Source organism: Uloborus diversus, chromosome 5 (genome assembly GCF_026930045.1).
Source record: "Uloborus diversus isolate 005 chromosome 5, Udiv.v.3.1, whole genome shotgun sequence".
Lineage (NCBI taxonomy): Eukaryota > Metazoa > Arthropoda > Arachnida > Araneae > Uloboridae > Uloborus > Uloborus diversus.
The window spans coordinates 30,505,271-30,517,352 of record NC_072735.1 but is presented as its reverse complement, the minus strand read 5'-3'; the positions used below and the strand labels follow the sequence as shown (position 1 = coordinate 30,517,352).

Below are 12,082 nucleotides of genomic sequence, written 5' to 3'. Positions count from 1 at the left end.
CATACGGCACGCAAAACTAATCCATGCGACTCACTACTACGTTCAATATCGGGAATTACAAGTGTTCTGGAATTTCTGAACCTATTAATTTATATGCATTTGAAAATATGCAAATTTGTAAACAAAACAAATATACTTCTGAAGCAGAAGATTGATTCATTACTGAATGTTTTTTTTCAAAAAAGATCAGGTTTAGAAACATAAAGAACTAAACTATGTGGCTAACTATGGTAAACTAGATGGCTTTACTTTAAAGAACCAAAATACTGTCAAGTTACGTGGATGATTAAAGGCACTGTTGACACTAAAAGGAAACTTTTGAAGCAAATTTACTGAAACTTAGTGATGACTCATTCAACCTTCGTCCCATTCAATATCATTCTGCCTATTTTTAAAAAAAACATTTAAGCATCATCATATTTGTTTCACTGCATTTTTACTTTACGAAAATTTATATGATGAAGACAAATAACAATAGTTTTTTAAGTGTGCATTTATATTTTTTTTATTACGAGTAAGTGCTTCAATGAGGCTGTGGCATTCATATAGACATTTTGCTAATGCTCATTTCCAAATATTACCAGTTTGAGATTAAAGAGTGGTATTCTCTTCGTGTAACGAGGTTATGGAAATTTTCATTGAAGTCATGAAAAAGTCATGGAATTTTTTCATCCAAATAGAGTATGAACCCTGTGCACTTACCAAAATAAATAAAAACAATAAAATGTCAACTTAAAGAAATAATGTTCATTGTCAAAAAAAAAAAAAAACCGTCTGCTCATATCTTTATGTAGAAACATAAATGACTTCGAGTTTATTCGCCGAAAACTGAATACCTAAATTAAAACTTTAGCGTAAAAATAAAAACAAGTCAAATCAACAATAATTATTTCACAGTCAAAACCATAGCTGCGGAGTCGGAGTCAATCTCATTTTGGGGTAAAGGAGTCGGAGTCGAATATCTAAGAATCGGAGTCATTCATTTGTCCTCCGTGTATAAATTTTGGCCAAAGGTACGAAGTCAGGGAGTCGGAGTCCGATTAATTGCTGGGCACAGGAGTCGGAGTCAAGTGCCACTAAATTCTTGGAGTGGAAGCCTGGAGTTTGGCGTCAAGAGCTATTTCCAACAAAATTTGTTTGAAGTAAATCCGCCTTCAAGTACGGAATCTACATTGACTTTCAGTTTCTTCGTCGGCGCTAATGTTAAGCGATTTGAACTGTTCAAAATTGAATGGAAAATTGTTCAAATCAAAAAGATATTTTATATACAAGTTTTTCATCAAAAGCTTTTTCCTACAAAGTTTGTTTGAAGCAAATTCGCCTCACAGTTCGGAATTGCTTTGAATTTGCCCGTAGGCACTAATGTTAAGTTTTTTGAACTGTTCGAAATTGAACAAAAAATAGTTCAAATCAAAAAGTGAAATATGGAAATGAGATGTCCTCGCCGAGAGCTTTCGAACAAAAAAAAGTTTGTGCGAATCGGACTATTCATTCAAAAGTTATTGGGGGGGGGGGGGGGGACAGACAGACAGACCGACGGACATTTTGTTCCATCTCAATACCCTACTTTCCAATTTTTAATTTTTCAATATTTATTTATTTTATTTATTTTTGTCCATTTTTTTGTTCTTCGCGATATTTTTAAGATGCATTGAGCCTTCTTTCGTGCTTTTTTCTTCTTTTTCTGACTTTTACTGGGAAAGTAGGCTAAAAACTACAAGATCATACTATTGAGGGGATTACATCCCAGATAATATGTACAAATATTTACGAACTGCTACATAAGACTATTTTGTCTTGAAAAGTAATTAAATTTTTTTATTCCATCTTGGCTGAGAAATCGTAAGCCGACTTTCATGAGAATCTGCGGCACACGTGGCAGTAGCATGCTGTTTCTTCTACCGTGATACTCTCTGGATACGAGTTTAAAGCATTTCTGATCTGCTACCACATGACAGATGCCTCTTTTACTTCTCAGCAAAATTTGACAACTACACCATGGTTTTGGCCAATTGCTGTGTAAGTAAACATGCTATTTGCATGGCAGAGGGTCACTGTGAATGTACACATCCTGGAACACAGCCAAGTCAACTCTTAAAACTGAGCTGGTCGCCTTTGTTTTCTACTGAGTCCAAGCATTGACAATAGTAACTGCTCTTCAGTTTTTTTAAAGAAAAGTAAATTGTATTGAATGCATTTGATTTTGTTTCGAATTTGCTTAATGCATTGCCCACTTCTGTGATTCTAAGCCATCTTTTCATTTGAAGAAAACTTTCTCTTGAGAGTCCCCACTTTTTTATTTAAAAAATATTAGCCTTCTAAAGAAATATGTACTAGAACATGTATTCAAAATATTCATATGATATTAAACTAGGTTTACATTATTTATCTAAATTTTAAATTGCATTGCAGATTTTAACAGAATGGTCAGTAAAAATATTGTTAATGATTTTCGTTACAGTTAGAAATTGATGGAAATGAAAGATAAAACAACCAACTGATCTCTTCTTAATATCCTTTGAACATTGCAAACTCAGACTGCTGGACTGAAGCAACTATATGCATGAAAAACATCCACAGGACAGTATTCCAATCGATAAAAGATCCAATGAAACTTCTAAACTCAATGTGTGAAAAAAATCTTCAGACTATTCTCATAAATCTATGCACTGCAATCACTTTCAGTCATTCACCATTCCAGTCATTCTAAAGCTGATCTTTCAGTAGATCTGCTAACTCCTTAAAAACCAGACAGAGAAGTACAACAGGCCAAAGTTGCCTTAACTATTTAGCACTTCTATCAATAGAGAATAAGTTGGCCAAGACAGAAGACGCTTGACTTTTCTGACATCATTGACATGGGCGCCCATATGCAACATTTTAATTGGGTCTCAGATATATTCCCCATGGAAACCAGTTGCAGTACAGATTAGAGATATTAAAATTTCACATTTTTAATAACTTATTCATTAATGGCTGGAGAAAAAATGATTTTACATCTTTGAAAAGAAAAATGTACTGAAAGCAAGGAAATTTTGATTTTTAAGGGGGGGGGAGGGACTTGAACCCTAACTTGACCCCCTCCCCCCCGCCCCTCTCCCATATGGGCCCCCATGGTGATTGACCTTTTTAGTCGGAAGGAAGCTGGCAATATGATCATTTTGTTATTGTAACTAGTGTTTTTGCGGCAGATAAACAGTAATGAACCATTGTCACGGATTTTAATTTTTATTTTGATACTAGTAAGTTAACCCACTTGAAGTTAGGGTTCCTACCTCTCCCCCCCCTCCTCAAATTAGTTAAACTCAATTGCTTTGCGGTTGCGCTTTGCATTTCTATGCCACAAACCCCCGGATTGGATTCTGCCTTTAATCCCTGCCAGTGATTCAATAAAGTGAATCCCAAGCATGGCTTGGGAACTAAACACTGGAGATTCTGCATTCTGCTGACCATCTAACCCGAACTGTGCCTTTGAGCCCCTGAGCCCTCTGTCAAGAAAATAGATGAGCAGGGCACAGTAGGCCTAGGCTCACCTAGACTGATGCGCCACTGAGTTTAGTTTCACTAGTAAGTTGAATAAACATATGTAAAATAAATAAATGTGTAAATTAAACTATAAAACAGTTGTCTTACTTGAAACCGCTATTTCTAGTTTGAATTACATTATAACACTTGCATTAGTAAAAACACATTCATGCAATTATTCATTAATTGGTGGCCATGAATAAACATGAAAATATGAGTCTGGTCCCTTTAAGTTAACAATTTCTAAATAATTTATCGAATCGGATGAAATCTAGTTAGTATGATAGCATAATGGTCCCATGAATTTCACGTTAATGAGGCTCAAATGTACTGAAAGAGCAACAAGCAGCACAAACCTGACTGACAAAAATCTCCCCATGGTCAGAAAGGAATTATTCTAGACTAAATGAGTCTGTACAAGAATGAAACTGATTACATTACAAATTATTGGAAATGACATTTTCTATTTTATAAAAACAGCATCAACAGGGATGCCTACCTGGGTGGGGTCATGGCGCAGATAGCGGCATTGAAATTTTTAGGGGCAGGGGTGTTTTGAGGGGCTATATTTCTCTTTTTTCTGGAGAGGGAGGGTCTTTGCAAAGGATTTAGGGGGGGGGGAGCCATGGCATCAGCATGTATAAAGTTCAAACTGACCTCAAGAAAAATATTTTGTCTGATATTTCAGAAACAATTATTTTGTTCAAGCAAGGATACTTTGCTGATAGAACTTTGATATTATTCATAGCCTCAACCTCTAGTACAAATAATATTCATTTTATTAAGAGTTTTTGCTTTTTATTTACAGGACTGCATAAATAAGCATGAATTGCTAAAAAATGAACAACATTATTATAAAATTTGAATTTATCTTGCAAAAAGGAAACTATGTGAAGAGAAACAAAAATTAAAACATAATTGCAAAAATTGAAGAAGACTTTAAGTGATTAAGAATTTGTAGAATAATGATTTCTTTAGTACACAATGATGGGAACATGCTTATGCTTCTGACCCGAAGTTCGTTTTTTTAGACGATTTGAAAATCTGAATAGCTTTGATTTAAATATCTTGTTCCTGGTTTAGTTGACTTCACAATATCTTACAGTTTGTTATCAAGTAAAATTCTAGAAATTCAATGGTTATTGATAAAATATTTATTTAACATTATAAATATATAATTTAAATAGATTTTAGTTTGTCCCAAATACTTGTCAAAGTAAAAGAGAACATCTTTCATCCGCAGATTTACTCTCTTTGCCAATTGTATCTATTAGACGTGGTTTTGTTAAATGGACATTACTTGTAGCTTCATTTTCTGGAATATCCTTCACTTTTTGTCTCTTTGATTTTTCAACACCTTTGGTATAAAAATTTACTTCTCTTTTCACTTGTGCAATTTCTGCTCTCATTCTTTGTTCCTTTCTAGCTTTTTCATAAGCTTTCTTTTCATTAAGTTGACTCCACTGAAACCTAAAACATAAGTATAAACATTTATGATAATTTTTAAAAATACTTGTCTTATACATAAATATTTTATTTTTTTAGACTATATGAGAAAAATAATTGCAACTACCAATCATAGAAAATCAAAACCTTTTTTTACTGAAATTATATGCAAGGTGGGCTGAGTAGTGTAGAAGACCTTTAAAAAATTAGAAAAATGACAATGTTTACAAAAAGGGTGACTGGGAAAAGATTTGTCAACTAAGCAGAATGCAATTCTCCTTTAATACCCCTCTTTTTTGGTAAAAATAGTGTATTAAATTATTGACAGAGAAATATTGTAGGAAATCTAAAATAAATACTTCACTTCCAGGAACCAAATAACATAAGAATTCTAAGAAATTATTAAAACAATTCTTAAAGAAATATCTAATCATGATAAAACTAAAACATTAAAAAAAAAAAAAAAAACACTGAATTTTCAAGCAGTATAATTGTTGCTGCAAGAATAACAAGTGATAGTTAAACTATAGAAGTAATGTAGTTTTACTTACGTAAATAAATACTGCCATGTGCAGGTAAATGGCAGTATCTGCAGAAATTAGTTTTCGAGATATTTGAAGAAATGTGTGGTGGATTCAATACTAACAATAGGAAAATGTTGGAATTAGAGGTTTTTTCACTCCCCTTTTTCAGCGGAAACCAAATAAGCGAGTATGTACAATAGATGACAAAAATGCAAAAACAAAAAGAAAAATGTGCAGTTACTGCCCTTTACTTGCACATGGCAGAATAGACATATTTATGTAAAACAAATTGAAATCTTTCAACAACCAGTCATATTGAGCTATTCTCTAATGAAGACTTAGGTTTTAATGAATGAATACAGCATTTTAACTATTAAAAAATAATAAAAATATTTACTTATGTACACAACTCAATTTCAAATAATTTCATTAGTTGATGAAATAAAACCTTAGATTACTTTTTAGTAACAAACAAAATTGAAATTCAAAAACAATTATTAATTTTAAAATATATATAGTTTTAAAATAAGTTTTAAAATCTAAAGAAAAAAAAACAACACTTCCTGTAATCTGAAGTGAAGTCACAGCAAATAATACCATGGCAAAAAAAAAAAAAAATCATTTTCAGCCTAAATTAAGTAGTTTTTAGTAATTAAATTAAAAACGCCAAGAAATACCTTTTAAGATTTCTTCAGCATTAATTTAAAAAACAAAGATTTTTTTTTTTTTTGAAATCGTGATAACAGTATGCTAATTACTTCAAGACAATGAGTAAAGGCAAAGGGAGCAGAGTCATTAATGACAGCTTCCTCTTTGAATGTAGGGTTGTTTATTTTACGTAGCCTTGAATGCTTGGAAGGAAAACTCAAGTAAGGTAAAATAAGCAACTTTACAGACACAGAAACAATCTTAGGAAGCTCATCCTAAGATTGAATACTTTGACCTTGAGGAAAAAAGATGCACAAATATGCGGCACTGTATAATCGCACCTCATTAATTTTACTTTTTTAAAACAAATAATTGGCGGAAAATTCGTAGCCTGGAATCATAGTCTAAATGAGAAAGTCCATTTATTAGCCTTGTAGCCTGCCTTTCAACCCTTTCCAATACATTAATATCTTTCTTAAGATAAGGAGACCAGAACTGAACAGCATACTCCAAATGAGGTCTTACCAAACTTCTATATAAGGGCAGAAGAACTTCTTCAGATTTGTTTGAAATAGCTTTATCGATAAACCCAAGCATCTTTTTGGCTTTGTTACTAGCTATGCTGCACTGTTGACTAAACTTTAAATCCTGACTTATTAAGACGGCCAGAGATGATTTAAGTTTTTATAATTAAGTATAAAAATATCAAACAGATTCAAACATGCCACCTTAGTCCCTGAGCATCTAAATATGCTATGGCCTTAAATTTTGAAAAATTTGACACAGGCTCCCTGTTTTTGCTTTAACATAGCATTCTGAACCCCCCTCCCTTTATTGATAATGACCTCTTTCAAAACTAAAGCTGGATCTGCGCTTGTACTCATCTCTCGAAAGCAGAATATGTTAAAAAACATCAATAAACAAAAAATATTCCGACACTTATTTGAATCATATTTGTTTCAAACAGTTTTGATTTAATTAAGTGGCTCATTCAATAAAGCAAAAACGAGGAGCTATTTTATGGTTCGATGTGAAATTCTGTATAAGCATACTTGTACAAATTAGGAGAACTTTATTTAATTCTAAGTCAACCAAGATAAAGTGTTATTAAAGGTATACCATTCATTCAAAATATCTATTCGTTGATTATTTGATGAAATTTATCGTAAAATAACATGAAAAAACAGTTAAAACAAATTCAAATTTATCTCCTTTGAAAACTGTATCTGTTGTTGATTGCTAAAAATAGGTAGTAATTAATTTAGGCACTTTTTATTCAACGTCATCAAACTACCAATATAGGCCTAAGAATCACACCTCTTTGCTCTAATGTTAAAGCTATTGGTGGTAAAGTCTGGAGTGAAGAGGTCGAGCAAATGTCTCTCTCCATCACACTGGTTTTGTTTTGACTTTTCCCGAGAAAACTGCCTGGAAGTGTGCAACATTTTGCCTCCCCATCTTTTCACTATTTATATAAAAAAAAAAAAAAAAAAAAAAAAAAACTAATTTTCCTAAAGGAAGGCAAAGAAAAAAGACTGTGCTGATGCACCACATGTTTCTAGGAAATGGTTAGTCATATACACATGATTCATTTAAGCGACCTGCTTGATTCAAATATCCGGCAGTTTTTTAATGCTAAAGTTGGATTTCGTCCCGTTTTTCAGGATTTAACTCATTGAAGTGGCTGATTCAATTATCTAGTGCTCACTGTAATATATTTTTAAAAAAAAAGTTTTAATAACTTAAAATATTACATACTTTTTCAGATATTTTATGCTCCACAAAGCGTCATAAAAAGGTGTATGCTTTTTACCACCAACTTGTACACCATTTAAGCATTCAGCCACATGTTTTGCTGTTTTCTTGCTGGTAAATTCAATCCAACCTTCCGTAAAAAATTTACTAGGTTTTCCAGGCTTTTTACTTTTCTCTGGAAAGGAAACAAGCATTGAACGCCCAATCCAAAGTTGCGGGTGTGACATTTACACTAACTAAATTAGTCATCAGCAAAAATATTTTACAGTATAGGTTTCAATTTTTATATTTTTCAATAAAGATTACTTGCAGGTACATTGATGCCAATTTGCAAGTTGATTGATATTTTATTTATTTTTAAAAAAATTAATTTCTACCCGTTGCGGGTGTGACATAAAAAGGACATGCACTTTCACCTTGCGATCAAAACATTCAAAACTCTGTGAATTATATCAACTGATCGAATTGTTTTTTTTTTATGTTAGACAGTAATACTTAAGTAATTATTCTATACAAAAATTTAGATACTCACTCAATTAATTTCACTGTAAAAAATATTCAAAGTTGCCGTTGCGGGTGTGACACCCCGTTGCGGGTGTGACTTGTGTGGCCAATAAAATAACAACATACACAAATAGTTATCAATCAGACATTTTATGAATAGCATAGTAATAAATAAGAGAAATTGCAAATAACTAAGGAAATTATTTTTACATAAATCTCATTTCCAATCTAGAATTGATGATTTCAGGGGGTGTTAGTTTTCGTATTACAATGTTCTGTTTCTCCCATGATATGTCTGACTGATTGGGACAGATGTATACATGTTCTGAAGGGTTTTTTCTCCAAGTATTCTACTTGTAAGTCTTCTCCATCTATTTGCTTGATTTGACCAATTTTTTTTTTTTTTTTTTTTTTTGAGGTAGAAAACAAAACTAATTCTACAAAATCTCTAATAGCATTTATATTACCAAGGGAGATCGTTTCCGACTGAGGCAGCAATGAAACTATCTTCAGTGCACTTTCTACAGTTAGTGCCTGCCACTTGAATTGTACCCATATCGATCGGTACAACATGGTGTACCGATTGTAAGTTTGGTATAACTTTGTACAAGGCAGCAGCGTGCGTGAAGCATTTTTGCAACATCTTTTCTGATATCGCTCTCCGCAGAATAAAGTACTCTGATTTTTTTAAGAGCCTTTTCTGCTCAAATGGCAAAATCCGATGCAGAATTGACTGTTGCTCTACGCTGTAGAACGGCAAGTGACACTTTTTTTTTTTTTGTTATCGCACCAACACCATCCACAGCTCCTTATCTATGAGTCCTTGCAAAGTATGATCATGCAATTTTAATGTTGTAGTCTTTATGGTTGTATGACATTAACAGAAGATTGTACCTGTCCATGGATTGCATTACCAAAGGTTTGAGCTCTTCAAAAAATTGCCATCGACTCCGTTTCTACAGCTGGAGATGGTGTGGCCCCTTTTGTCAAAGATTTCTTTCTCTCGCTACACTTTCTCTGCCTCTCATTCTGGTTTTGCCTCTACATTTTCTTTTTTTTCATGGCCACAGATGTAATTTTTTAAAGTAGTTTCTTCGTAATTTCTATTCTTGCTTTGTTTCTTTCCCTTTCTTTTAGAAAATATTCCGAGTATTTAGCCGAGTTTTCTTTCATCTTTTTACGATGATTTCGGAATCTTTCAGTGCTGTTCATTCTTCTGCAAAAAAATAAAAAATAAAAATGTGTAAAGTGAATAAATATAGCACTACAAGTCCCAGAATATATTGTTGAACATGTTTTTTTTTTTTTTTTGAAGTTCTTTGAATTTTTTAACCCCAAATGAAATTAAAAACATTAAGTTTTGATTCATTTAAAACTTTAACTGACAGAATTTTATACAAAGTTTTTTTTAATAAATATTTTAATAAAAGTTTCATTACTATTTTTATTATTTCTTTATATTTATTTTGAATTTGAAGTAAAAAATAATCTGTCCCTAATATTACATTATTTGTTTTAAAAAGTAAAGGGGGGAAAAGTCAAATGCTGAAAGCAAAATTATACATTTTTATACATATTAAAAAAGATAAAATATTGTTTGGTTTTTTAAAGTTTTATTTAAAAAAAAAAAAAAAAACAAATCTTACCTTATTGAATAGTTGCCTTAATTATAAATCAAGAAATACAAAAATGTTTCTTAGGAGAACCAATAATATAGAATACCAAACTAAATAAATCAACTGCACATGCTCTAAAGATACTAATTTTGAATTAACTGGGGGTCTAGACAAATAAGTCAAAGGCCAAAGGTTAGGTCAAAGGTTAAAACATTAGTGCTGTCATCTACATGCATTCCAGAATTACATTTGTGTTTAATTTAAAAAGATGTTGCGGGTGTGACTTTAACTAAATGTCACACCCGCAACAGGAACAAGTCACACCCGCAACGCTTAATAACTCCAATTAAAACATTAATTAATTTTTTTTCTGTTTGTTATTCAAAGTACTTTAGTAAACTATTTTAGAATACAAAGTTTCAAAACTTTTAGGCAAATAAATTTTTCTGTGGAAATATAAATGCATTTTTTTGTTGCGGGTGTGACACAATAATTAAGAATAATTAAATATGCTTACCTTTTGTAGTGAACATTAGTAGACATTTCTCTTCAGGAAAAAACTGTTGCTAATGAATGTCAGATTATGTGTGAAACTTTATAGATTTCTAGAATTATTTGTTCAGCTGTAATAGACCATTCAACATAAGCAGTTTTGGTGCAGTCTAGTTCGTACTGATATAGTTCCACTTTAGTAATTAAAATAAGAATGTTAATGACATAAATGAAATTTTTTTTCAATAAAATATGAAATAGTATACTTTTAACAGTGTGTATGCAAAATTTCAACCATATTGAATGAAATTTGAATTTTCATCCTCATGTCCACTTTTTTTTGGATTGGGCGTGAAAATACTATATAAATGAAATGATATCAATATTTAGATAAGCAAGGGCAAAAACAGAAGAGTTTCAAAAGAAACCAAAAAAACTTCTTATGTTTATGCTGTATTGTATCTTTCCATCAAAACATAAAAACAATACATTCTTAATAAAAAAAAAAAATCATTGATTTCCTCTCATTTTTCAGAAGCTCACTTATAAATGGCTAGTAATGAAAGTTTTTTAAAAAGTCATAAGAGCAGTGCTGTACTCCATGCAGTAGCGTTTTCAATGCATTTCTCATTTTAGCATTTTTTAGCATTTGGCCCACAACCAGACATTTTTCATCTGATTCATCATTTCTGTCCTTTATCTGTTTTTCTATAATAATCTAGCAAACTTAATGTGGAAGCTACAGGGATATTTGGATTCATCCAAGACTTAAACTATTGAAAAACTACAATTGATGGATTTTTAATTTCTTGGTGAAATTAAACGATGCAATGATCAGTGATGTTCCCATCAATTTTTCTGAGGGTATACTCCCAGTAATCAGTTATGCACAATATGTGTATGCGATCATATACATTATGTGTCATGATATGAAAATTTTTGAAGCTTCAGGGTATACGCTATATGTCCAAAAATGTTTGAGAGTATATAGCGTATATGGAGTATATACCCTTTGGAAACACCACTGGTACGATCACATAAAGCGATAATTTTAACGTAGAAATGGAGAAAACGGCATCACATTGAGAGGATTCTATTGTACTATGAGTTGATTATAACACAAATTAATCACGTAATGAAACTTTAAAAGAAGAAATTAAAAATGCACTCCCATGTGCAGCTGACCAATTATGATTGAACATAATGACTATAGCTTCAACATGTTCTACATTGTGAACATGATAAAATGTATATTTAACCACTTTTATAAAATAAAACATGAACTCAATGAAATATATTTTGAAAAATAAATCACTTACCAGGTTTCAGAAAAAGACGACGCACTTCTCCAAATTCAGAAAAATATTCTCTTACTTTTTTAACGGTCATGTATCTTGGAATGAAATTCAAATAGATAACTCCGGGCTTTTTAACTTTTTTGGTTAATTTCTCTAAAGGATCGAACTCTGTTTCTTCCTCCATGCTTGAATATTAAAGTCAACGATGACAGATACAGGTGACGGCAAAATCGCGCTTCTGTAAACAAATCATGAACATGTGGATTGCAGTTAA

General features: G+C 31.8%; 1 protein-coding gene across 1 annotated transcript; it reads right to left on the bottom strand.

Moving 5' to 3' along the window:
• Positions 1 to 4,731: 4,731 nt before the first annotated feature.
• LOC129222340 (uncharacterized) lies at positions 4,732 to 12,045 on the bottom strand. Its single transcript, XM_054856838.1, has 3 exons — positions 11,830 to 12,045; positions 7,902 to 8,073; positions 4,732 to 4,995 (listed from the first exon to the last, which is right to left on the bottom strand). The coding sequence occupies exons 1-3, from the start codon at positions 11,990 to 11,992 to the stop codon at positions 4,737 to 4,739; spliced, it is 594 nt and encodes a 197-aa protein (XP_054712813.1). The 5' UTR covers positions 11,993 to 12,045; the 3' UTR covers positions 4,732 to 4,736.
• Positions 12,046 to 12,082: the final 37 nt, after the last annotated feature.

Coding starts and splice junctions, on each gene's coding strand:
- LOC129222340 (XM_054856838.1), bottom strand. CDS start 11,992: ATGGAGGAAGAAACAGAGTTCGATCCTTTAGAGAAATTAACCAAAAAA. Junction 8,074..11,829: donor TCGTCTTTTTCTGAAACCTG/GTAAGTGATTTA, acceptor TTTCCTTTCCAG/AGAAAAGTAAAAAGCCTGGA. Junction 4,996..7,901: donor AGCATAAAATATCTGAAAAA/GTATGTAATATT, acceptor CTTATGTTTTAG/GTTTCAGTGGAGTCAACTTA.